Here is a 27,878-nt window from a genome sequence, read left to right on the forward strand (position 1 = left end):
AAATGTCATCTAAAAACCTAACACCCTAAAATCTACTTCTGTGCCCTACTGTAGGAAGCAATGGAAAGTAGGATAACTTGCAGCTATTGTTTTGAGAGAGCATGAGGACACTGCATACCTTGCTTATAGTAGTATACTATAATTATTAGAGGCGAGGGAGGCTGTGTTGCCTGTGAGAATCAAACAGGCATTAAGCATCAACTGCTCCTGGACTCCAGCTCGGTATCAGCTCTCAGTAGAAAGTGTGATATAGCAGCAGCATCTTTGGCAGGTAGGATCGTCTTCTGGTCTTGGTACTACCTTGCTCGAGAATGACCTCTTGTGACAGGTGGTCAAATGGCACTCCTTTTATACTGCATCTTTTGAGATGGAATTTGCAATGTCACTTTAGAAATGTTTAATTTACCAATAAGCATCATGATGCTAGTATAAAACCCATTCCTGCAGGGGTCTCCAAACTTTTCTGTAGCAAGACCTACTTCTGATTAGTGAATATCATTATGAGCTACCGACGGCGAAACAACTTGCGCATTATTACCAGACACCCCCATGCCCAACTTTCTTGACTTTAAGCCTAGTGTCCATAAAGCCAGACACTATGCTTTGAACAAAATACTTTGACTAGGGGAACTATGACAGGGCTGCCCTGTTTGTGTGTGTTCTTTGAGGGATGTATGAACATGTATGCATTTAAATGGTCTATATATATATATATATATATATATATATATATATATATATATATATATATATATATATATATATATATGGATAACGGAGCCTGTGTCAAGTGTATTTGTGACACAGGACATACCTTTCGCCATATGTGGCAACGTTACATGTATAACACAAACATACAACTATGTTTTTAAACTGGAGAAATTTAAAGTGCAAAAATGTTAATAATGTGGAACATTTTGCTCCACTTTAAATTTCTCCCATTTAAAAAATGACTGTATTTTTCAGTGATAAATTTGTAACAGTGTTCTACTGGGAGCAAGAGGCCTGCAGTTTCTAAATGAAATGCAACACTTTGAAAAAAATTTAAAACATTAATATGAAAAGTCAACTTAATCATTAAGCTAATATTTCATCTTAATTTTCTCTGATTTAAAAAGATTAAGAAACATCATTTTGTTTGTGTGCACCAGCACTGAGTTGACAAGGCCTTTTAGTTAAGATTTAAATATTTCCAGTGCTTCAGTTCTTTAACTCTGTGCCCAGGGTCGTAAACCTTACTCCAGCACTGCTGCTTATCATGCCCTGCTATCTCCAGCCTGTTAATAATAATGTAACATAAACACAGCCTTCCCTTAATTTTAAAAGGAAAAATGAGACCCTGTGCTTATTTAAAAATGAACTCCAGCAGTGAGCTAGAGAAAAAGGGTCTTGGAGCTACTGGTAGCTCGTGATCAACTGGTTGGAGACACCTGCTTTATAAGGTAAAAGTTTAACTATTCAGACTACACTATTTTGACAATTGACCCTTGTTTGACCTTGAAATTGAGATAAAAAGGCACTTGTTCCAGTCTGATGTTGCATTAGTTGTTTTGTTGATGTCTATATCTAAATGACCTGACACTTTCACAGTTCTTGGAAAAAATAAGGACTGAAAACTCTGTGTTGAAGGTTGACATGTTGTTGATTCTGCAAAAATACAGTCACAGTCTACTTAAAATGGAGTTGAGTCATATGTTTTAATGTCAAGAGGACTGATTCAGAAGGCCTGAGTCAGTCCTGATGAGTTATAAGACCAGTGCCGTGTTCAGTGGGAGAAAGATCATCCTGGTTAAGAGGAAATGCAAGATAAACTAGCGCTGCAATGTGTGAGGTATTTTGGAGGTCATAACAGAATTAGAAGCTTGTTGTACCTACAAGGTTCCAAACAGGTACCACAATTATGTCCTGTGGAGTTTCACACCCAGATATTAGCTTGTGTTTTTTTAATCTAGAGAGGACCAAATCTACTATGCATATTTTCCATTTTACCACACAAATAATAAATAGAAATGTATGAGTTAGGGCAACAGAGTGAGTTAAATTATGCTCTCATTGTGGTGGTACCTTTATGTTGAGCACCACTTAAAAAGGGATATATATATATATACATCTATATATATATATATATATATATATATATATATAGAGATATATATATATATATATATATATATGTTACTTAATGACAGTCGCAACTAGGTAGTTATAGTTAGGACCTAGTTTCTATAGTTTACTTGCCTATATCTTTGGCGGCGGTTGATAAATCTTCACAAGATTTTTCCAAACAAATTGCCAGTCATGTCAGCTGCTGTCTGGAATGTGTCGGGGTGATCAGTCAAGCGGGGGCCAAGAAAAAGGGGGGGGTCCCAAAACACTTTTTCCCCATTTATTTTTCCATAGGGATTTTGAACAGAGATAGCGCAGAAACCACTGGACGTAATTACACCAAATTTGGCAGAAAGGTAGGTCCTTGTCTGGAAAGCGTCCTTTTTGTGATTTGGTGTGAATCCGTTCAGAGGTTTTCTTGTAAGTAAATGGAAAACGAGTTTGTATGTATAGAAACGTGGATCCGTCACGACTCCTATGCAGAACGCCGCAACTCCATGCACCAGAAGCAATACTGTGATTGGGTGGCCGCAAGCAGTTCAGAAAATTGCAGCTGCCATTTTATTGAACGACAATGGTTCTGGAGGATGGATTTATACTGAGAAATGAATAGAAGGGGTCAGGATAGAGGCACCCTGACCACATGGGGGGTAATGAATGGGTTTGTGAGGTACCCATTATGATTTTAAAAGGGTTAAAACCTACTTTTTTTTTTTTTTTTTTACAATTGAGGAGTTGCAACTGTCGTGGTTCTCACGACGGGGTTTCGAATCCTACCAATAAAAAATATATATATATTAACATACTCACTGATACATATATTTATATTCACTGAGAAAAAAACAAAGGTTACAGGGACGTTATAGTTAGGAAATAGAATTTTAAAAAACATAGAAATTCACTTAAAAAAACCAAAGGTTACAGAGATGTCATAGTTAGGCACCCATTTTAAATGTAGAAATGCACCTGTTATAGTTATGGTTAGCTCAAGTAACTATAACTCGTGTCTTAAGGTAACTATAACTTGCCTTCCCCTATACTTTAATCCAATCCCTATAACCACTCAACCCCGTGCCGTGGATGGCCAAAAGTGTGAGTGGGTGTCCCTGGGTGTGAGAGTGGCCATGAGAGTGTCTGTCTGGGTGTGAGAGGGTCTATGTGGGTGTGAGTGTGTTTGATTGCTCTCCAGTAGATGAAAGATGCATTTACCTCCATGAAGAATTTCAGATCGTTTTTTATATAGAATTGCAAAGTAAACACACTTCCTTTGCCAAGCCCAGGAGTTAGGATAATTTGTCCTTTCCAGAAGTGAAGCTTCAACTTGGGCACCTGCTACGTTTATATTTGTAAGTGCTTCCCGTTGAGGTTTAATTTCTCTGAAATAAGCTGGGAGCAGACTTGTGTTTGCTCTGACTTGGCGGTAGCTGTCAAATCTCCCACTAAGTCAGAGCAAACAGATATGTACTGGGAATGGGAACCCTGGGATATAGCGGGAGCCAGCCCTGGGAAGTGGTGGTCCCCAGGGCTATTATTAGCTCCATGAGGGGGGGCGTGCGGTCCCCCCCCCAACCTTCAAATTTGCCCCGGGGAGGTGGTGGTCCCTGGGGCCAGGGTTTGCAGTGCAACCGCTACATCATTATCATTCAGACCCGGGGAGGAGGCAGTCCCTGAGACTGCGGGTGGCACGCCACACCCCCTTATTAGTAATTAATTGCCCCAGGGTTGTGGTGGTCCCTGGAGCGCTTAATACTGATTATACGCTTCGGGAAGATGGCGGTCCCTGGGGCATAAATAAGCCCTTGGAGGGGGTCCTGTGCACCCCCTCCTTTTTTTTGTATATGCCCCCAGGACCTGGCCCACCAGGGGCTTTATTAAAACAAGCATGGGACACCGCACTTCTGTTTTTTTTTGGGGGGGGGTTGCTGCGAATTTGCTATGCCAATTTTTAAAAAAGTGTGTTTTTTTTTTTGCCATAGGTGGGATCCCTCTGGAACCACAGCACTAGAGCTAAGGGATCAGGGTGTCCCTGTCCTCTTTTCTTTTTTTTAATCTTTTTTTTCCGGGGCTCAGCTGAAGCCGAGTCCCAAGATGGCTGCCAACACTTCCTGGTTAAAGTGTTGGCAGCCAGTCGGATCTCTGCATAAGAGTGGGAGGATTTGAAAAGTCTTCGCAACTCTAGATATCTATAAAATTACTGAATGGATTTACACCAAATAACGAAAAGCACTTTTTCTGGGCGACGAGCTACCTTCCTGCCAAATTTGGTGTAATTTGTCAGCGGTTCGGGCTGTAGTCATGTCTAAAATCCATACGGAAATTAAAATGGGAAATGCACTTTTTTAAACCCGCTTTATCTATGCCCATGCTTGACAGATCACTCCGAAACTTCCCATGTGCACCAAGAATTACTGGCACACTGTGTTTGGAAAAGTTTGTGAAGATCGGTTAAACGGCCCAAAATATATAGGCAAATTATAAAATGCTTTTTCAATGGAAACATGGTCCTTACTATAACTAACTACTGGCAGCCAAACGTTTTAAATAATTAATTTAGTCCCTGAAGGATGAGCACAAATCCAAACCTATTCCTGAAAGGCCTGCAAACTTCAGTCTGCTTAAACACTGCAATAGACAATAACTGGTATACGTTTCAAGCACCCATGTAGCAGTGTGCTCATATTAGTTTGGCCAAAGAATTAGATCAATAAAAGCCTATGATCAAGCATTCCTTGCCATCAAAAGATGAATAAATATGATGAAGGCAATGTGTTTTTAGCACTGCGAAGACTGTATACCTTTCTTTGGAGCACCAAGGATGGGTCACATTAATGCTTCAGTTTAATCAACAGAGGCATTACAGAGATCTTCTACAGCCAGTTGTGATAGAGGTGAAGAAACCTACAGATTGGCTTTCTGACCAATAAGAATGGGGCATACAGCATCAAAACCACCCAGATGACACAGCATTGACTTCATAATTTTCCTATACCTCATCACTGAGGTAAGGAAGGGAGAATGGTCGATGTTTTAATCAGTAGGCAAAATGAATGCCAGACAGATGGATTTTAAGCATTTTGTGGTCAGGGCACAAAGCCTCCATTACCACAGTTGGAAAAACATTTCAGCAGATCTGCAGATTTTTCAAGGCAACGCTTGAGGAGATATGAGCAGGTGATGTATAATTCCTTCTGCACTTTCAGCAGGCCCACCTATAAAGTTGTTGATGTAATAAATGACACCCATGTCAGCCAGACATTGCTGAGGAATCTATTAAGATAAGTTATTGAGTTTCATTACCTCCAACATTGGTACTTCTGTTTTAGAAGCAAGTATGCATTGATAGAGAAGAATTAATTACCTATCAGCAACCATTGTTCTGCAGTGTTTTTTTCATACATTCACCAATACCCACAATCCTTTCCACTGAGGGTAACTACTGATATTGTGTACTGATTGTGACTGTAAAATGGTATGAAGGAGTGGTGCTAAAGCTGAGCCAAACGTACTTGATGGGCTGCTAAATTCATACTGCTAGGTTAATGTCTGAGAGGTTAAGATAATTAAGAAAGCATAGAAACCTTTCACTGATCACAGTCATTTATTGTTCAGCCTCACCTTTTGTTAAAATTAAGGACTTAAGTTTGAACTGGTAAGGGAATGATGAAGTTATTAGTGCTATAGCCCATTGAGCGCTGAGAAAAGGGAGAATATTACTGCTGAATTGGAATGGCAATTGGAAATGGCAGTCACACACGAAGCATGGAAAAGTAGATAGCTGTGATATTGAGGAGGAGATGTGGTGGTGCATTTTAGTTTTCCATCGTTTGTGTTAGACCTGGCAGCTGTTGGCGTGGTTTCCCTTTCTTTTTACTTTTGGCCTCCTGTTTTTTGATCCTGTACTGAATTTCGGTTTTGCTGGCTTTAGGACTCTGGGCACTCTACCACTGCTGACCAGTGCTAGAGTGCAAGTGCTCTCTTTCTAAATTGGATTGGTGATTGCTTTATCCATAATTGGCATATTTGATTTAGTAGTAAATCCCTAGTATACTGCGCCAGGTGTGCCCAGGGCCTGTAAATCAAATAAAACTGGTAGGTCTGCAGCACTGATTGTGCCACCCACATGAGTAGCCCTGCAAACATGTCTCAGGCCTGCCATTGTAGTATCTGTGGGTGCAGTTTTAAACCTGGGAAGTGCACCCACTTGCCCGGCCCAAACCTTCGCTTTTATAACCTGTAACCCTTAAGGTAGAACCATGGCAACCCCATAGGCAGGGTGCAGTATATTTAAAAAGTAGGACTGGTGTGTTTTGCCTATCTTGATAGTGAAAAACAAAACTAGTAGTATTTCTCTATTACAAGACTTACCTCTCACATAATGTAACTTGGGGATTGCCTTGAAATATTTTTAAGTGTCATTTCCCCATTAGGAGCGGATAGAGATGTGTAGTTTGGGGTCTTTGAACTCACATTTTAAGAAATACATATTTTGGTGAAGGTGGTTTTTGATTTGTAAGTTTGAAAATGCCACTTTTAGAAAGAGGGCATTTTATTGCATAACCATTCTGTGCCTCTGCTTGTCTGCTGAATACACCTGGGTCAGGATGACAGTTGGGCTGTTTGTGCGCTCACTCTATACCGTCGTAAAAAGGGAGCTGAGATATGCCCTGCATATCCTGATGGCCCATCACAAGGCTAATGGGTCTTCCTTTTTTTTAAACTACATATTGTACTTGGTAGTTTCCTGCCCGCACCACTTACTTTGGTACTACTACTGTGTGGGGTGGGACCACGTCCCCCAGACTGCATGGCAACACGGCGAGCCCTGAAAGTGATGCGCTAAAAGCGCTTGGCCTACCCATTAGCACGGGGTGTTCTTGGCGGTTCCCTGCCCGCACAACAAACTTTGGTAATACTACTGTCTGGAGTGGGACTATGTCCTCCAGACTGCTTGCCGGCAAGGCGTTGCCCTAGAGGTGACGCGCTAAAAGCTCTTGGGCTGCCCTGCATTGCGGGTTGTTTCTGGCAGTTCACTGCCTGCACCACAAACTTTGGTACTACTGGTGTCTAGGGTGGGACTATGTCCCCCAACCAGGAGGTAACGCTCTAAAAGCGATTTGGCTGTTCTGCAGCGTAAAATGCTCCCAGCCAAGACCGGGCCCATCTTTACCCAGAAGAGGTTGGGCCGGGCCACCCCCTTGGCTGTACTTCTCTTTTATTGATACTGGTGAGTTATATTGCCGCTCTTCTCTGATACATTTTTAGTGGTTTCTCTGGGCTGCGCCAGTGGGAGCAGAAAACAGGGGCAAGAGGAAAGTGACTGGAGACAAAGACAATATTACTGCTAAACCTTAAACAGTGACTATGCTAGACTTGTTTCTTGTGCGTGCAAGGTTTGATCACCAAAGAGACAGACCTAGCAGAAAGTTGTCTGTCCCTTGACTTGGGTGCAGGGTCAAGTGCCTTGCCGTTCTGTTCAAAGCTGTCACCTCTAGCTATATATAATGATGTCTCCTATAGCCCACCGAGTCTGCCTAACGTAGGTGATACTGGCCAATCCCCCATTCTAGTGTGTGGCATGGTTCCAGGATCTGTTGACCTCGCTTACTCTAACACTAGCCTTCATAATCCTGTTGCAAGGAAGAAAAGCACAACATTACCTTAGGCTTTGCCAGTAAGGATATGGAAGTCAATGTGGCCAAGGTTAAATCCATAGTGGCTTCTCTAATCAATCCACTGGTTTCTAGGATCAATGTACTTAAGGAGATGGTAACCGCCCTATTCACCAAATTCGACTCACAGGTGTTATCCACAGCTATGCTCTTTGCATTCACCCAGGTTTCAGCGATTGCCCAGGTTGTTTCTAAAGAGTTTTGACTGAGAAGGTGGCACCTCCTGCTGGCACCCCCGTCATTTCTAACATTTTGGCGTATCAAGCAGGGGTGACAGTGAATGTGGTAACTGCTAATCATGGCCCAGCAGGGCATTGCCAGCAAGAACGAAACATATCCAATGGTGGTTCCAGTGTCCCATGCCGACCAGTGACTTCTTCAAGGCATAATTACGGTGGCTCTTTTCCCAGCGTTGTCCATATGTGATGGTATTGACTGGTGTACCATCATTATCTAATAGTAGAGTCTTATTTGGATTTGAAAAACAAAGTGTGCCATTGGCTAACTCAGAATGCAGATTTTTCAAGCTCTGAATATAATGAGATTCTTCTAGTTAAGAGGGTTATTTGGGTAGGCCGTTCAGCGAAGTCAATTGAAGGTGGTTGTGTTGATAAATCGTAGATATCCAGCAATGGCATTATGTTTAATTACAACAGGCTTTAAGGTGGGCAAACCAGCAGTTGGTGTTGATATTACAACCCTAGGCTACTTTTGTAAACCAGTCTTATCTCATTTGCTGGATGCTTGCAGGTCCCGTTTATTAAGACACAATGGTATGGGTCCCTTTGCGGTCTCTACCACCAATAGATTTTTATCACTCAGTGATCTGGAAGAAATCGATTGACTTTCAGTTGCTATGAGAGAGGCTAGAATCCCATGCGCTAGTGAAATAATGACGGGACCTTAGCAAACATAATCCCAGTGAATTGACAGTCCACCCTGTGATGCCAGTCTTTCCCCTTACAGTCGCCAGTGGGATGATAGGGGATGGTGCTTACCCTCTGTTTCCAGTGGACACCCCCCTAACCAATCTGGGTGGAACCCTGTCCCTGGAGAATACTCATACCAGAATTGTTTCTTGAAACATTGCTAGAATAAATAATATGCTGGCATGTCCGGAGTGGGGCAAGTTTATAGATTGTTTTGATATATGTTTATTTCAGGAGACTTGGGCAATTAATCCCTGTTTCTGCTGTGGGTTTGCTAACTTTGATCACCCTGTGCATTCATTAGAGAAGGGTCAGCCTACGGGGATAGCCATTTGGGTTAAACACCATCTTGCAGTGCACGGTCAAAGTCATCGAGCTTGCCTCCCCCGATGTCTTTTGTGTTCTCCAGTTTCCTTCAGGTGATTGCTTTAGTGTTTATAATGCTTATTGAAGGAGTGCGGGCATGCTGGCAAACCTCCTGGTCATTGAGTTATTAATGCCTACCTGGTGACACTTCAGGCTGGCCACTTTAGAATTATAGCAGGTGATTTTAATTGCAATTTTGAACCCCTTGGCGCAGGCTTTCTGGGTCATGAACTGGGTGGCGGGGAGACAGCGATGAAGATGGTGTCTGGGTGATAACAGTATTGACACTTTCCCCTACCTGGAAACGGTCTTCTGCTGCCCTTCAGCTTAACACCTTCACCTTGAATAATGGCCTGTGTGCCTGTGATATAAGGGCTTGATCGGACAAAGAGGGAAAACATGCCTCTAATTGACCGGGAAGTTCCAATTTGAAACATTACATTCTATTAGATTTCCGATTATGGCCACAGCTGATTGACATGGAGGTGGTCTCCCGTCATGATATTGACCACAATGCCCTGGACCTCGCTTTGAGACCACTAGGTGCTAGACATTGTAGAGATGATAATGAATCTTTTGATAAGAGGCTAAAACCCACCAGTAATGGACGTAGGCTTGATTGGAGCACTGTAGCCGGTGCTCGGGGGACCCGGCTGCAGATCTATGAGATTATCATTTCGGCCTGTCGGCTGTGGAGGTATCCTGGGTCAGTTCCAATGATTCTGCTTCTTAGGGAGTTCTTTCTGTTATCCACAACACCTTATGTTCCTCCTTAATACAATTATTTTTAGTTGAGTCCAAGGCATTACCAAGGAGACCAAGGGTGGTGTCATGGTATACTAAACCGTGTAGATTATTTAAACGGGCACTTCTAGATGCCCTAAAGGGGGTGTGGGGTGTATCATACGAAGGCAGAAAGCTAGGCATGCCTTCAAAGCATTTATATCTAGGGCCAAGAGAGACTTTTAATGATTTAGCCAAATGGGGAACCGTTTTGATTACTGTTGGGAATAAAGATCAGCACACTTTCTGGCAAGCTCTGGCTAGCAGGGGAGGGGAGTACCCACTGTGATCCCTTGTAACATCAGTGCTGCTGCCTGGGTCAGTAATTTTTCACAGTTATACACAGGTATCCCAGCTCAGGAAGGTGGTGAGTGTCTCGTGTTCTGGGGTCAGTAGTACATCAAGGGAGGAGAACTTCGTACCTATTTTGGCTAGTGAGGTTGCTGGTGCAATCAATTGGATTACTTCAGGCAAAGCGCCTTGGTTTGACATGGTAAAGGGGGATCTTTTCAAGGCAGATAAGAACATTTTTTGAAGAAGGCAGATAAGAACAACTGGAATATCTATTTTCCCTGTTATTCAGTGCTATATTGGGTAGGGCCCATTATAGCACTTAGATCAAATTACAAATTATCGGCCAATCAACCTAATTGACTCCTCCTAGAAACTCTTTTGGAGAATTCTGCTTGTTAGATTACACTCTTGGATGGAAGATGTGGGGCTGCTGACTCCTCTGCAGGCTTGGTTTAGAGCAGGAACTAGCACTGTTGATCAAGTAGAGGTTCGTTGGAGGGCTAGGGTTGACTTAGGGGCCCCAGGGTACCTTATTGAAGTTATTAGCAGGCTTCATAGAAATAATTATGCACAGGTCAGGTGTGGGTCCTTGAGGGAACTAGTGCCACATATTCCAGTTTCTCTGGGCATCAGACAAGGATGTGCTCTTGCTCCGACCTTGTTCATATTGTACATCAACGATCTGGTGGCTCAGTCAGAACTTTGTAATCATGGCGCTCTGATGCTGGCTGGCAGGAAGGTTCCGGTGCTCTTGTTCACTATGGGTATTCAAAATCTTCTAACCAGTATGGAGTCTTTTGCAAACAGAGAGACCCGAAAATTAACATCGCAGAAACGTTTATGGTGCTCTATCCTTGCCTGTCATCTCGCTGCCATCCTGTGTTAAATGGTATCCCCTTGGAGAAAGTCCATACATTTGAACACTTGGGGTTTCTGCTCATAGAAAAATTTGGTTGGATGTTATAGATACAAAAGAACAGACTTGAATTGGAGCAATACACAGGCGGTTTATTAAGAGCTCTAAGAGGCTCCACTTTTCGCCCAAATACTCCTGCTTTATAAATTTATAACATGCAAGCCCCTGGAACATCTTCATATGGATGGGTCTGCGGGATCATGTTAATATTGGTGAACTGAAACTTGTGGAGAACTGTTAGCACTCTGCTTGTTCCACTTAGGGTTGAGTTGACGCATAGAACCTTGGTTTATAAGTTTGGTCTTAGACCCCTGTTGTATTGGATACTGATTTGGGCATCAGTTGGGTCTTGAGGACATTTTGAATCTACCTGGCACCACAAGGATGCCCTGGTTTCAGTTCATCAAATGTTGTCATACCAAAATTGGTTCTGAGGAGTTATGATGAGCCCCACAGAACGCTTGTGCACTGCCAAAATCTGTGCTAAAGGGGGCTTATTGGTATATGGATGAAGGTTTTTTTGGTAAAGTGGGGGGATTACCGCTGCCTTTCTGGAATTTTGATGATGACTACAAATTGGAAGGCTACTTGGATGAGATTGAGCCATCATTGACAAAGACACTTTATGGGAATTTCCGAAGTAGGTCCCTGCCTCTATGCACAGTACATCAAAATGGCAACAACCTGGTACTTAACCCTGATCTGTGCTGTTCCTTTTGTTCTGAAGTGTCAGAATCTGTTGAACATGTTTTTATCTTTTGCCCAACGTATCTCGCATTCAGGAGGAAGTGGCGTCTGTCTTTATATTGTAATTTTGGGGGCAGAGATTAGAAGACTGCTTTCAGCTTGTTAAGAATTGACACATCGCAATCCGTTGCATTTGCCGCCTCACAATTTCTATTATATTTGTGGCAGATTTGGCAAAATAATCTAAATTCATGATTGCTGTTTTGTCAGTCTTGTCCCTCTAGTTCTGACTGAAATCTTGGCTAACTGTCCTTTTACAGGATTAATTATGACTCTGCCTGATTTTACTATTGAATGAATGTGTGCACTTCGATAATGTTTGCTGCTAGAAGGTTGCTATTCGCGTTTTATATGGATTTTAACTGATTTTATAAGGGTGACCTGTTTTTAACTGTTTATGTATTTGTGCTTTTATGGCAAGTTGCCGAAATAAAGATGATGCCGATTATGTAAACTACATAAATCTAAAATCATTCGTATAATTAAATCATTTGTTTTTTAGACTCACTATGTGATCTCTGATGGACAGAGTGACCTTGATGAGAAACAGGACCCATCATTGGCGGAGAATGTGAGCACCAGCTCAGAGCATATTGACTCTTTAGAACGGCAAGTAGCTGATCAGCAGCAATTGACCCAGTACATTATCACTACAACGACTGATGGCAACGGGGACAGTGCGGTGCATATCGCCAAACCATGAGCTCGCTGTCTCTTTGAAGTCTGTGTTATCCGTACGATAAACACAAAGTTGATGTCTTCATCTCCAAAAGGACGTACTGTCAGTAATAGCCACCTGTCCCTCTATTGTCAAAAAGGTGTTCTTAATCGTTTGAAACAGTTTATGCTGAATGGAGTTCAGAAGCAAAGCAGGAAGCAAGCTGGCAGAACACGGCCTTGCTTGGATCTTACGTCCCCGGCCATGTGTGAAGCTCTCCTTATTGCGGATTCTAGAGTTGCCTGGGACGTCGTAGTGTTGTGTGCTCGCCAAGTCCCGAAGGTTTGCGATTTACAAATGCATCTTCTACCTGACAAACCGCTGCTGATACGTTGACAGGTCATCAAAAAGAACTGTATAAAAGCCCTATTTTGAGGGCGTGAGAACAATAAATAGACGCAGTTGTGTTGTAAATGTTTTTCAAAATGTTTTATTTAAACCAGTGTACAGATTTACAGTGGTGGTTTAATTGCACAAGCTAATCTGTTAAACCAGAGTAGAACGTTTAACGGTCCATTGCAGCCAGAGAAGAGTGTAGCTTTTAGTGGGGCAATTTTCACATTTCCACCCCGTCCTAATCTTCGTTAAGCACCCACACTTACTCTCCTACCCCATCCCCCCGGTGATCATCGCTCGTCTCTTCTCGCCACCTGCACAAGAAACTGGTATTTCACCTCCCAGTGCTCTTTCTCATCATTCTTGATGCGGTCGCCAGTCCTCCTCCTCAAAGCCATTCTGTCCTTGGAATAACAGATGTTCTTGTTCCGCTGGCCTGATATTTCATTCTCGTTGGTTCAGACATCGCCTCTTAGTCCTGTTAAAATGATTAACCGTTATAGAATGCTCTATTTGTATTTACTTACAGTTAAATCCGTTGTCAATCAATCAGTAAGACAGGTATTTAGTGTTACATGCAAAATTATAAGACCAATTACAAAGTCTGTAATTGGAAGAGATGAATTGTCGACAGATTTATTAATAATTTTATTTTAAAGAACACACATTACTTGTTTGGTGATCAAATGGCAGGTTCCTGTTGTTGATTTGTATTACGCAGTTTGCAAATAATCCCTTTCAGGGTGGAGGGGACATGAACGTTTGGGTGACCGTAAGTTTCTTTGACGCTTGCTGTTATTTTCTACTTTGTAGACTGGCCCACACTGTATCTAACAGTATAAATCCTCATCATCACTGAGACAGTTAACCCGCCCATCTGCAAAATACAGAATTCCCAAAGGGTATGTTTAAAATGTTTCTCACTTAACTGGAAGACAAATTAAAAATACAGAATCAGACAGGGTTTCTCACCACTCTTTGGTTGCTACCAGTATATGAAAGGGCAGCCAACTAGAGGTTTATTCCGTTCTTGTTTAAGTAACGCCTTGAAAACACATGAGCTTTTTTCTGGATTTCTGACTGGACACCAAAGTGAAAGGTTGTCAGAATGAAAGAACTTTGGTGGCAAAGGCTACATGCAAGGCAACCTAATACCAATTGTTTGCCTGATTGGGGCTATGTGGGCCCACACGTTCTCCTGGTAAGAAAATCTGTCTTTTGTTAACGTTTTTTATCATCCCCTTGTCTCGCATCTCATTAAAGACTACAGCACCTCATGCTTCTGCAGCCCCTGAATAAATTGGATTGTGTTATTTAAGCGTGGACGTTCATTAATGCACATTTCTGTGAATTGTTATTGTGTCAATAGTCTTGTGTTCACGGCAGATGTAATAACTCATGAATAAATATTTTTTTTTAAAAAGGCATGGACAGTTACTTTTCTTTTCAGGAATGCTGTCAACCCTTTTTGCCAAATTTGATAGTTCTTCAATGTAACACAGATAACCACCTACAGTAATCCCTCTGGATAACAGAAATGCTCGATTGTGGCGCATGTTGCGCAAGACTTTATTACGTTTTTTGCTTAAAAGCGTAAAAATAAAAACATTTTTAAAAAGATAGCCTTGGTTGGTACCCTGTGATGTTAGTCTGCAGCAGTGCCAACTACACCCCGAGCATCATCTCAGTACTTCCTGTCACTAACTGCTATTTTTTAAATACTCTTTCTGTTACTTCTTCCATAAAAGTACCTCTTAGCTGTTGGTGTTTATGATATAATGTTCACCTTTGAATTTTTTTCATGCTTACGTTTGCAGCAGAAGTGGACAGTTTGGTTCAACCAAGTATAGAAAAACCCAGAAATGACAGGTAAGAGCAAAAGAGGATTTTTTTATTGGAAGCTTCATGCTTCGAGCAGTGTGCTTCTGTGAGTACATGTGGTTTATTATATGATGTGGTTGCGCAAACTCACCTTGTAATATACTCACAGTCCTGTCTTGGACTAGTTAGGTTTGTTTTTAAAACCTTAGCTCAGCCCTCGGTAGCTATGGCTTCAAGCAGTCAGCCTTTACCAAAGGAACAAGTGAAAAACATTTAGAAATACCAAAACGGTTGAATAAAAAAGAATCATGACATAAGGGCAACCTGACACCAATTTATAAAAATAGCTTTGATGTTTATGCATTTTCACACAACAAAACTAACAAAATACGCCAGAGGGTTCTGGCGATTTAAATTATCAAGCAAATCGTAAACCATTGCCTTTTCACTCTAACTGCAAACATTGCCGTCTACCTCTGTTAGCGGTTACTGTGAAAACTTTGTAAAAGGTTTGAAAACTTGTGTTCGCTTAAGTCAGCCCACTTTGGGTGGCTAACTCCGACAGGGACCAAGTCATATGGGGTCTGTAAAGCTTTGCAGGACAGTTTACAGTCAAAATAGTTTCCAGTCTAGTTCCAGCCTTTATTGCAGAAACACTATAGACATCAATGGAGTGATCTTGATGCAAGGGACACAGAATGCTGAAGATGCTGTGGATGCTGATTCGGTTGATGGGGTTTCTCTGGGGCCACCCCTCTGTCCACGGCACAGGGTGACTGCCTACAGGGTCGATGGCCCTCGAATTCCAGGTGAAAGTCTATCCAAAAAACAGTTGCCACCAATCTACTGGTCTCTGGTTTCAGCAAAACCAGCGGTTCTGCATCTAATGTCCTTTTTGGGCTACCAAACTGCACTTTGACTGTCCCTGATCCAGCAGCCTTTTTTTTTATTTTTATTTTTTTTAATTTTTTGTTGATTTTTGTACATGTCAAATACCACTATAGTTGGTAGTATCAAACTACAAACAACAGACAATAGATCAGCTGTTTGAGGCATTCTAGTTCAATTGTCAGTACATCACCTACTTGTCCTGAGACAAACATGCAAATAAGCGGGCATGCGCCCCTGCAGGATCCTCCAGGATAAAGACCAAAACTGTGCACCTTCTCTGATATTCCCCTTACCAAGACCAGAGCTCTCACGTAGACATCATGAGTCAGTATCCTCACCAGTTCTCGAATGGGACCCAGACTTTCCTAAATTTGGTGGGGCAGCACCTGGCCTAGTGCACCACTTTTTCGCCCCTCATAAACATGTCAATGCCAGACTCCCACTCCTGCACCATTGGAACTGCACCACCCCCCCCACCTCTGAATCAGATCGTGCTGCCTTACCATCAGGACCACGTTACAGAAGAGGAATTTATATCGATCTAATGTCTGGTCTCCCCAAATTCCCAAACCACCAGTTGTGGGGTGAGGTTTACCATTATATCTACCACAGCCAAGATCCTGCGTTGCAGACTCAGAAATCCCGAAATCCGTGGTCAATAGTGTACCTGTCTGTCCTCAGCCCCGTATGCAGAGGTCCATCTCAGTTCTACCCATGAGAAACAGCCTGCTTCTGGTAAAGTATGCCGTAAACAGTATTTTCAACTGAATCAATTGGAAACCCATCTATTTTGCCACTTCATAACGGTAGGAGCATGCCGTGCCTCAGTCATCATCCTCCATTTTGGCCAGATTTCTCCCCGGTTTGCTTCTGAGGTTGAACGGTGTAAGACTATTATGTAGTAATGAGTAATATATTTGGGACACAGTGTGGCTGGTCAGGGAAGCACCCCCCACCCTGTATTCCAGTAGTGTCTCATCCCGCACCTCCCACAACAAATCACTATATTGATATAAAATGTATAATAGTTGCAGGTGTCTGTAGTATTGGTTTTTCATTAACTCATATTGTTCCTGCAATTTGGATAACAGGATGATTTTGCTGTCCAGCCAGACACCTCTCACCTTCGATATGCCCAGTAGGTCCCATTTTTTGATGTCCCTCTTTTACTCTCAACCCTTTCAGAATGTTGGAATCCCATAGTGGAGTCTCCATAATCACTTTACCCTTCCATCCCATGGCAATTGTTGCTCTTTTCCATATGTTGACCACTACCACCGTCGGGGTGGTAATAGTGGCAGCCCCTCCACCCGTAAATGCAGCAGAAGTATCCCTCTGGGCACATTGCTTGACTGTCAGCCTGCAGGGACAGTTCCTGTTGTGAGGAAAGGGCTAGTCATTGATCACCTGGAGCTAGGCCACCCGTAGTATAGGCAGAAGTTGGAGAGGGTGATTCTCCCCTCCATGTATTACTTGACAAACTGGCCTGGGCAATTCTCAGTGCTCCCCGATTCCACAGCAAGGTCCTAGTCACCTCACCCACTGCTTCGAAGAACCCATCTAGAACTTCAAATGGGATAGTCTGCAGTACGCACAAAAATGTCTGTAGGTAAATCATCTTGTATAGGGCTGCCCCCCCAACAGCGACAACAGGGCTTTTCACCACCAACTTGCATCCTACCTGTAGTTCTTGAAAATTCTAGTGAGGTTTTGAAGAAGAAACAGCTCTGTCTTTTGTCACAAAAATGCTCAGATACTTAAATCCGGTCGGCTCCCATCTCGGGGTATAGCCCACCTCCTGTCCCAATTTATCATGCAACAGTGGATAATCTACTGAATTGTGCCAATTAAGGTGCAGTTCAGATTAGGATCTAAACGTCTCAAGAATTTGCAGGACTCTCGGCATAGAACACTCCATTCCAGGTCTGCCAGGTAGAGCAAGTTCTCATTGGCATAGAGGAATATTACTTCCTCCGACTCTTTGTCCCAACACAGTCCCCGGAGGAGCACGTCGCGTCATACCCATGCAGCCCTCAGCTCAGTTGCCAATACAAAAAGAAAGGAGATTAATGGGCATCCCTGTTGAATGCTCCTGTCCAGGCTATACTCTGGCAAGAATGCCCATTAATCTTTACCCTGGCTAGAAGATCAGTAGAGAGCAACTGCACCCAGGAAAGGTACGACAGGCCAAATCCCCTCTTCTGCAGAATCACCATCATATAAGGCCATTCCAGGAAAAAATGCCTTTTCTGGATCTAAGGCAAGCTAAATGGCTGGTTCAAATATGCAGTCTCTGTGTGCCAGGCACCCTGCCAGTCATCCCAGATTGTGTCTTATTGCCAAATAGGGCATGAATCCCGACTGGTCAAGATCTACCAGGAGTCAATCACCCGCATCAAGCAGTTTGTCCAAACCTCTGCCTGAGCTTTTATCTTCAGATTCCACTATGGTATTGGCCTATATGAAGCATATTCCGCAAGTGGCTTCCTTGGCTCATGAATCATGACAATTGTTGCCCTTCTCAGGTCACATATTAAGCCACCATCCTGCCTGGCACTGTTAAACATGTCTCACATTTTGCCTGCTATGCTGGACCGAACACATTTGAAAAATTCAGGAGGCAGCCCATTAGGGCCGGGGGGATCTCCGCCCTTTGATTTGGCATAAGGCCTCTGAGATCTCCAAGTCTGCAATCTTGATTCCAGCCCATGGCTCGGTTCACCACGTTTCTCAGCTGAGGGACTGGGAGATTCGTCACAAAGCGTCTCAGGTCCACTCCTCCACCTCTCAGCCGAGGCCCGCTAGAAGTCTTCCAAATAGGAGGCAAAGGCCTTTGGGGTGGTGGCTGGAGTCTCAACCATGTCTCTGGGCATAGTAATAACCACCAGGATCCTTCTCTGCAGCTCCTCTCTACGCAACAGCCGGGCAAGTAGCTCCCTGCCCTGCTACCTGTTTTGTAACGTTGTCCCTGCTGTAACTGAAATTTGGCCCTCGCTGAATGTGCACCCTCTGGCCTGCCCTTAGCACCTCAATCAGGTCTGCCAGACCCAGGGAAGGGGAAGCCACATGTTCCCTCTCCCAGTGTGTGGATTATTTAGAATAATGTATGAGAGTAAGTAAGTTGAAAGGGAAGAAAAATAGGTGATCTGATAGATCTGATAGAGACTTCTAGTTGCAGTTTCTTTACCTTAGAATTTCCCCCCAAGCATCAGACTGGATCGGAAGATTTTTCTTCAAGCAGTACCGTTGCGCGCCATCAGGTGGCTTCGTCCAACTCCGCTTCTGCCACTGGCATTGGGATCATTGCGATGGTGTGGTAGTCTTATATTCGGTGCCTGCCTGCATGCAGATCTGGAGAAGAGCTACCCTCAGTCGCTTTTTGACTGACTTTTTGAATTTTCGTCCAAAATTTTGACTTTTTGGTGCATTGAGATGTCTTCCCATAAGACTGGATTCAAGCCGTGTGACTCCTGTCACTGCATGATGTATTTGACGGATCCACACCTTGTGTGTTTGTGGTGTCTGGAGCGTGATCACGAAGTCGTGCTCTGACTGCCGGGCCATGATCCCGGAGGCTTTAAGGGAGTGGTCCCTAAAGCTCATGGCACCCGGTGGTCAGCTTTGTGTCGCTCTCGGTCTCATTCGAGGGGAAGGTCACAAGGCTATTCACAGAGCCATCACCACTTATCCTCGTCCCACTCAAAGCCCTCGGGACATTCAGGTCACAAAAAGAAGTCAAAGAAGAACAAGTTTTCTTCAACTTCACCCTGTTGCTCGGCCAATGCGATGCGAGAAAAGTGTCATTCTCTTAGGCCTCCATCCTAAGAGCCTGCTTCTGGGTCGGCTCAGTGCCTCCCTGAGTTTCTGGGAACCAGAGCCACCCCTGTCCAACTCAGAGAGTTTTATGATGCCATGCGCCTCATATTTGGGCAGACCGACCCTCCTGCGAGGCCCTCAGACCAAGTAGGATCGAAGGGCCCCCTCAGGTTCTGCACACCATAGGAATGTGCCTAGTGATCCTAAATTCCTGACCTAACACCCTATGCCTGAGAGCTTAGTCATTCAGGCTTCTTCCTTTTCTGGTGTATTCTGTTCCGTATCCCCAGACATGGAATCAAAAAGACTGGACCAACTTGGGAAGAAAATGTTCTCTTCCTTCAGTCTGGCATTGCAGTCCGCAAACACCAAATGCCTTTTGGGCCATTACACCCATATTTTATGTGATACGGTTGCACAGGTGCTGGCACAAGGCCCGGAGGAGGCCGGGCCATTCTCTCCCAAGCTGTTGCTTATGGAAAAGATGTGGCAAAGTTCACGATTCAATGTGGACTGGACACCACCGACTCACTGGGCAGATCAGTTGTGTTGACAGTGGCCCTTTGGTGCCATGCATGGTTGAGGACGTCTGGCTTTTCGGGGGGTGTCCAGCAATCGCTTATAAACATGCCCTTCTATGGCACCCATCTCTTCAGATAGAAAGCAGATTTGGCGCTCAAGTGCTTTAATGAGTCCTGGGTTACGGCTCGGTCCCTTGGCCTTGCAGCTGCTCTTTGCCCCCCCCCCTCAATCTGCTTTTATCCCCTTTCATGGCTAAGGAAGGAGCACCCGACTGTCTCCATTTCCCTCTAGCTACTGTGCTTTACATGCTGCCCAGCCTCATGGCCGAGGACGTGGGATCCAACGTCCCCATGGATCAGGAGCCACCTGTTGGCCCAGAACACCCCGCCCCCCACCTCCACCTCCCCTGCCCCCACCTGATGTAGCCTCCAAACCTTCCTAGTCCGTTGTCCCATCAGGGACCAGTTGGAGGTAGGGTTTGCCATCACCTGCCCCACTGGGAATCCATCACGACAGACAGGTGGGTTTTGCAAGTTGTCAGAAGGGGCCATTCCACCCCCCTTAGAGACTACCCCTCCTGAAATGCCACCATCCTTAAATCAGATGATGGAGGATCACTTGGCACCTCTCTGCGAGGAGGTTACAGCTCTCTTGGCCAAGGGAGCCATAGAGCGGGTCCCTGTGCCAGAAGTAGGTCATGGTTGTTATTCTAGCTACTTTCTCATCCCTAGAAAGGACAAGGACCTTCATCCTATCCTAGACCTCCAGGCCCCCCAATATCTTCCTCAGGAAGGATAGGTTCAAAATGCTCACTCTTGCTCAGGCCCTTTCTGCCCTGGACCCTGGATGGCAGTGTTGGACCTGCAGGACGCCTATTTGCATATCCCTGTCCTGTCTGCCGACACAAATTACTTACGGTTCATGGTAGGTCTTGAGCACTTTCAGTTCACTGTGCTCCCCTTCGTCCTTACCAGTGCCCCCCAGTTGTTCACAAAAGTGGTGGCAGTGGTCGCAGCTCATCTGCACCGGCTAGGGGTTTCAGTCTTCCCTTACCTTGGAGACTGGCTGTTGAAGGTTGCCTCGCCCTGGGCTGTTGTTCTCCACCTCCAGACTACGGCAAACCTCCTGTATTCACGGGGGTTTACTATAAACATGCTGAAGTCACACCTTACTCCCTCTCAGACACTCCCTTTCATTGAAGCTGTTCTGGACATAGTGCAGTTTTGGGCCTATCCTCCCAAGCAGCGAGTCCTGGATATTCAGGCTATGACACTGATGTGTCCGCCTTTTTCCTGGATTTCAGGGGGAAATACTCTGAGACTGCCAGGCCTCATGGCCTCCTGCATCCTGCTGGTCACACATGCCAGATGGCATATGCAGGCTCCTGCAGTGGGCGCAGCATAAGGGTAATCTCTTCGACATGGTCCAGATCTCAGAGGGAACTCTGCAAGATATGCACTGGTGGCTAATGACCCAAGATTGGGTCAGAGGCAGATCACTCTCCCTTCCCCAACCAAATCAGACAGTAGTGACAGAGGCGTCACTCCTGGGATGGGGCGGTCACATAGGAGAGGCGTCTGGTCTGCAGCGGATCTTAGCTCCATATCAACTTCCTGGGGCTAATGACAATCAGGCTTGCTTTGAAGGCATTCCTTTCCTCTCTTAAAGGAAAGTAGTGTAGGTGTTCATAGACAACACCCCGCCATGTGGTTCTGCAACAAGCAGGGCGGAGTGGGGTTATGGATCCTTTGTCAAGGGATCAGGCATCTCTGTACATGGCTGCAATGTCAGGGTATATCCCTGGTGGTTCAACATCTGGCGGGCTCTCTGAACTCCAGAATAGACAAAATCAGTCGTCAATGCATGGTCGATCACAAATGGCGGCTCCATCCGGAGGTGGAGCAAGGTCTCTTTCAGCAGTGGGGAGAGCCTTGGTTAGATTTATTCGCCTCCACAGAAAACACTCAATGTCTGTTTCGCATGTTGGAGTTTCCAAGGTGGCACTCACTCTGCAACCCTTTTCGTCTTGAGCGGAACTTAGGCCTCCTGTATGCCTTTCTGCCAATAACACTTCTGCCCAGAGTTCTGAAGACGATCAAGAATGACCAGGCCCAAGTAATTCTTGTGGCTCCGGACTGGACGTGGAGAGTATGGTATCCCGAGCTTCTGAGTACGGCCATTGATCCTCCACTCATGCTGCCTCCTCGGGAGGATCTTCTGTCGCAGCAGACGGGGAGAGTTCTCCACCCGAACCTGTCCAGTCTCTGTCTCCCCGCGTGGAATTTGAGCGGCAACAGTTGACAGCTTTGGACCTTCCGCCCGAGGTCTGTAATGTTATCTTGGAAGCCAGGCATCCCTCTAACAAAACAGTATACACCTGTTGTTGGCATACATTTGTGGCATGGTGTACCAACAAAACTGTTGATCCCCATTCTGCACCTCTGTCTGAGGTTCTTTTGTTTATTCTTTCTCTTGCCCAGCAAGGCTCTGCATTGGGCACCCTTAAGGGTTATTTGTCTGCACTCTCTGCCTTCCTCATACTTCCTGATCACCCCTTATGTTTAAATCTCCCATTGTTGTGAGACTCCTCAAAAGTCTTACCCATATGCTTCCACCTACTCTGTTAATAATGCCTAAGTGGGATTTGAACTGGCTCCTTACATTACTCAGGTGTGCTCCTTTTCAGCCTCTTTATAATTACCCTCTTCAGCTCCTCACCTTAAAAACGTCATACTATGTGGCCATCACTTCTCCATGGAGATTGAGTGAGCTCCAAGCCCTTTCCTCGAAGCCACCCTTCATTTCTGTCTAATCTGACAAAGTGGTGCTTTGTACTAGAGCCTCTTTCCTCCCTAAAATAGTCACAGCCTTTCATGTAGGCCAGTCCATCATCTTGCTTATGTTTATGCACCCCCATATCCCTTCTCGTGAGGAGGAGAGATTCCACCATCTGGGTCTGTTCTACCTCGTTCTACCTCAACCATACCAAAGACTTCCAAGTGAACAATCAGCTCTTTGTGGCTATGTGGGTGCGAAGAAAGGACATGCATTGCAGAAGAGAACCATCTCCAGATGGGTTGTTCTCTGCATCAAAATGTGCTACATGTTGACTAAGAAGAGACCCCCTGAGGGTTTGAGTGCTCACTCCTCCAGAGCAACAGCTTCAACTACTGTGTTATCATGAAGAGTTCCAGACCTGGACATCTGCCAGGCAGCAACGTGGGCACCCCTGCACATGTTTACCAAACACTACTGCCTGGGCAGTCGGGTCTGCAAGGACTGCTATTTTGGCTGTTCTGTCCTGCAGGACTTCCTAGTATGATCTTGGTTCGCAGACCCACCTCCAGTGATGGTATTGCTTGGGTTTCTATTCTAAGGTATGGAATCAGCAACTAGAAGTCTCTATCAGGTGAACAAGTTACTTACCTTCAGTAACAAATTATCGGGTAAAGACATATTCTATTTGTAGATTACTTACCGACCCATCCATCCATCCTCACTCTGCAAACTGATTTCTAGGAACAGGGACTCCCTTTCAGGGTCCTAGTTCTGGCGCACCAATCTCAGTGTCCTTAAGGGATCTGCACTTCTGGCGTGGAAAGTCGCAAAAAGAAACTGAGCCGGGTGGCACCTATATATGACAGCAACGACCACGATGCCAATGACGGGCGAAGAGTCGACCAACACCACCTGACAGCGCGCAAGGGTACTGCTCGAAGAAAAAATTCTAGATCCAGTCTGACGCCTGGGGGAATTTCTAAGGTAAGGAATCTGCAACTAGAATATGTCTCTACCAGATAATTTGTTACCAAAGGTAAGTAACTTGTTTTTTGATATGGGATGCATTGTATTCTTGGGAAAAGTATTCCAGAAGTAGAAGACAGGTGGATCCCCAGGGAAATAAGGAATGAACTAAAAGATATGATCATATAAAAAGAATTGAGGAATACATAGCGCAAAAACAAAGGTACAAAGCCAACATTTTGAGTTGTTAAAGTTATGATGGCACATGGCTTCTGAATTATTGTTGACTGATCCAATGCAGCAATAAAGTGAACCATTAGAAATATTTGGTTTTGAACGTTGAAAACATCAGTACACTTTAAGGTTTCGAACCTCATAATATGTGTAATTTGAGAGTGCATTTGCGCTAAGGTAGGAGGGATGTTCATTGCAAAATCACCTGAACAGGTAACAGATGCCATGAGAAACACGTCAGCTGGCATTTAGTAAGGACCAGGAGTTAAAAGAAGTAGGTGAAATATCAACTAGAGAGGGAATGTTAAAGAAAATATAAAATGTGAGGAAACCTCAGATAGACAAAAATAAAACCCACTGGCACTGCTATCAGCAGAAAGCACTATAAAACTCTATGCAATCAAAAGAACAATGCAGCCCCAAGTTACACAAGAACATAAAATAATAAAATAGGTGAGGGTTCACCAGAAAGCAGAACACAGCTCAGCAAGTTTCAGTTAAATGGGAAAACATGTTTAACAAGCCATGAAGAGTTTCCACTGACAGCATGTATCCATCCCCATTGTTAGCTGAGTCAGTGACTTAGAACAAATGTGGCCAAAGGTTGCTCAAGTCAAAACTAGAGTCAGATAATAAAGCCTGAAAACAGCTGAACATACACACACTCAGGGAGGAGAGGCTAAAGGTTAATGTTTCATGAAAGCTCTATTAGGAATACGATAAGGGGAGAAGACATGAGTTCAGGAATGCAGGTTGTGTGGTGTTTATGTGAAATTATATTAGTAACTCGTTACTCTTTGACTTGTCATTGCTTTTAAGATATGTATGAAGTTAGTATTTTTCGGCGGCATGGGCAAGATGGCAGAGAGAGCAGACGTGTAAAGCGCTGCTCCGCTGCAACCCGTTAGCTAACCACGGTAATCCTGACACAGGCAGAGGCAGAATGGTGTAAAGCTGTCATAGAGGTGCTCCCCCATCGATAGGTGACTGGTGGGGGAGCTCTGGTGCCGAATTAAATACCAAACAGTGTGATTGCGAGGGCTGTGGCCTGCGGATTGGCGTGGCCAGGCCTGGAAAGCTGCAAGAGTCGGGGGCACCTGATGGAGGTGAAGACTGGGGCCGGTGGTGCCCTGTTAACCCCCCGCCTGGACCCCTCCTCCCGGAGGGAGCCAGTCGGCGTGGACGCCGCATTGTATATCGGAAGGCGGCCAGAGACGCGGAGGGTCTGCCTGGTGCAGCTGCCGGACCGGGGATGAGCCCTGGGGATCGTTGAGCAAGGCGAGGCCCAAAATATACTGAGGGCCGGGTATCCGTGGGCCACCACGTCTGCCCCTCAATGAAGACGACCAGCCAGCGGAGGAGCCCTGGAGCCGAGGTGAACAGCAGTTGAGCGTCAATGCAACGCGCTGTGAAGTGGCTCAGCGAGGAGTTTGGGGGGCAGAGGTGTGGGGTGGAAATGCAAATGATCTCCCCCACCCCATCCCATAGGACACCCGGATGGAACCAATGAAGAAGGGGGAGTTGAGGACTCCTCCCCCCTCCCACAGGCACCCACCTCCTTCTTCCCCCTCCCTACAGGGGGGCTGGTGCAGAGCCAAGCAGTGCTGGAGAGCACAGAAGACCGTCCACAACATAGAGAGACACAAGTGACATCCCCTTCTCCCCCCACGCCCCTCAGAGAGGTAACAGCACAAGAGGAGCCCTGGTGACAGAGCGGAGCCACTGCCGACGAGGTCGCCAGAATCCTGGTGGCCCTGGATACCCGAGCAGGCTAAGGCCGGAAGCAATAGTGGAAGAGGTCCAGACCTTAATAGGCGCAACTGACAGAGACAACAATGGATCTGGGTCTCGGAAGGGAAGTGGTACAGACCACAGTCACCGGGGCTCCAACGACATCAGGGTGAGTCCTAAATAGTGACAGAGGAGGAGAACTCGCTGTGCACTGGGCATAAGTCTGAAAAGGAGCACTGTCTATATTGGATACTCGCTGGCATAGCGAAGGCAGGTAAGAAGAGGAAGATGGGAGTAGATCGCACTGAACTGCTGTCAAAGACACACTCAGGAGATGATGGATGGGTCTCCGCCAGCTGTGGGGGGCCCGATGCTTGGCAACATCCTATATGCGATAACGGCCACCCGTGAAGCCTTTTGAAATGCAGATTGACACTCTGGGGGCTGAGTTGGGTCTGCTAAAGGATGATCATCCGAGAGGCTTGCTACAGTAGAAGAGACTTTGTGGAAGTCCCTACCTCTATGACAAGAGTGCACTCGCAACTGTCGGAGTTTGAGGACAAAGTCAGAGCTCTGGAGCAGGCGCAGCGCAATGCGCTTGAAGATATTGTGGCCTTTGTAAAGGGAGGACTGGACACCCCTTCCTCCCGAGGAGGGAATCGAATAGTGTGGGAAGAGAACAATGGAGCTGCCTTGAGTAACGTAACGACACGGTCTGACCCCTCGGACCTATCAGATTCCAAGTTGGAACTATCCATAGTCACGCCCAGGACGGCAGATGACCTCCTCTGAGAGCGGCAGACAAGAGGGCTACAGATGTGGCACAATTGGTAAACATCGGAGCAGAGGAATCTAGGGAAATGGGGCAGGAAGCTTGACATCGTAGCCGGAGGAGAAACAGCATGGGCCACAACAGAGGGGGACCAAGCCCAGATGACCAGAGTCACCATAAAAGACGCTATGCCAATCCTGGATGGCCAAAATCCTGCTCCGACGGTTGGTTTAACGGGCCGCACCGGCACATGGTCCCCAACCACTCCTCAACTGGAGAGGTGGAAGATACCATGGTATTTCCAACCAGTCCCGGAGAAAGGACGTTTTGTTGTTATTTTGTTGTTTAGATTATTGGGGAAAAGTGTAGTATCCAATGGGATGGGAGAATTCTGGCCAAGAGTTACGAATGCCTGGCCCCAGCATACCCTTGTTCAAATAATGCTGACCTGGCTGAGTCCAAGCCGTAGGTACTATATTACAATATGCCTGTTCCCACACGCTATAACATAATCTCCTGGAATGTGAGGGGGATCCACTCCTTAACTAAATGATATAAAGTGTTTTCCTACTTAACCCGCAGGAGGGCCCAGCTAGCATTACTACAGGAAACGCCCATACAGCAGAAAGAGGGGCAAGCTTTACAGTGATGGTGGAGGGGCCAAATGTACTATACAACTTATTGTGCATATGATGGGGGGTCAAGCCTGGGATCCGGTTTCAATGCATTGACCACAAGGTGGACCCTGAGAGGCGTTTTGTGGCGCTCCAGGGTTGCCTGGATGGAAAAGACATCACAATCATTAATATTTATGTCCCTTATGTCAATCAGGCCGGATTCTTTGGTGAACTTTCCCACCAACTAGCACCATACATGATAGGAGAAGTCCTTGTGGGAGGAGACTTCAACTGTGTAAGTGACCCAGACATGGATAGGTCTCACCCGCCGCTAGATGAGACCCGATATGTAAGCTTGCTCAAACATTCACGGCCTGAGGAGGGAATTGGAATCTGATTGACACATGGCGTGCATTGTACCCACAAGAGCGGGACTAATCATACTTTTTCCCCCATTTCCAATTTACTCGTGCGGTTAGATAAATTCCTGAGCACGCCACCTCTGCAACAGAAAATACACAATATAGAGTATCTTACCAGAACCATATCAGATCATAATCCGGTACTACTATATTTGCACTTGGGGATGGACCCTCCCCCATTCCCACTTGGAAGCTTAGACCAGAGGCACTGTTGCAACCCCCATTTAGGGGACAAATAGGTACATGCATCACACAGTATTTCCAAGAAAACAAAGTGTCAACTGACTCCAGAGGCATGGAATGGGCTGCCTTTAAGATGGTTCTAAGGGGCTGTTGTATAGCAGAGTCAGTGGGAGTGCGGCAAACCCTCCTTCAGGAAATTCACACTGCAGAAGCAGTGCTGAAACATACTGAGGTTGAAAATGTGGGGACGAGCTGATAGGG

The 27,878-nt window shown here is 45.3% G+C and overlaps 1 protein-coding gene and 1 long non-coding RNA gene across 4 annotated transcripts in view; one reads left to right on the plus strand and one right to left on the minus strand.

Annotated features, from left to right (window-relative positions):
• The window catches only part of PRDM10 (PR/SET domain 10), a 905,887-nt gene extending 891,598 nt beyond the window's left edge, over positions 1 to 14,289 (plus strand). For all 3 annotated transcript variants that reach the window (XM_069224480.1, XM_069224481.1, XM_069224482.1), the window contains one exon: positions 12,313 to 14,289. In XM_069224480.1, coding sequence (XP_069080581.1) covers positions 12,313 to 12,513 — 201 coding nt within the window. In that variant the 3' untranslated portion in view covers positions 12,514 to 14,289. The remainder of the gene's footprint in view (positions 1 to 12,312) is intronic.
• The window catches only part of LOC138285043 (uncharacterized), a 153,855-nt gene continuing 139,190 nt past the window's right edge, over positions 13,214 to 27,878 (minus strand). The window contains exon 3 of the long non-coding RNA XR_011201498.1: positions 13,214 to 13,342. This is a non-coding gene — a long non-coding RNA (uncharacterized lncRNA). The remainder of the gene's footprint in view (positions 13,343 to 27,878) is intronic.

This window comes from Pleurodeles waltl, chromosome 3_1, assembly GCF_031143425.1.
Source record: "Pleurodeles waltl isolate 20211129_DDA chromosome 3_1, aPleWal1.hap1.20221129, whole genome shotgun sequence".
In the NCBI taxonomy this organism is placed as follows: domain Eukaryota; kingdom Metazoa; phylum Chordata; class Amphibia; order Caudata; family Salamandridae; genus Pleurodeles; species Pleurodeles waltl.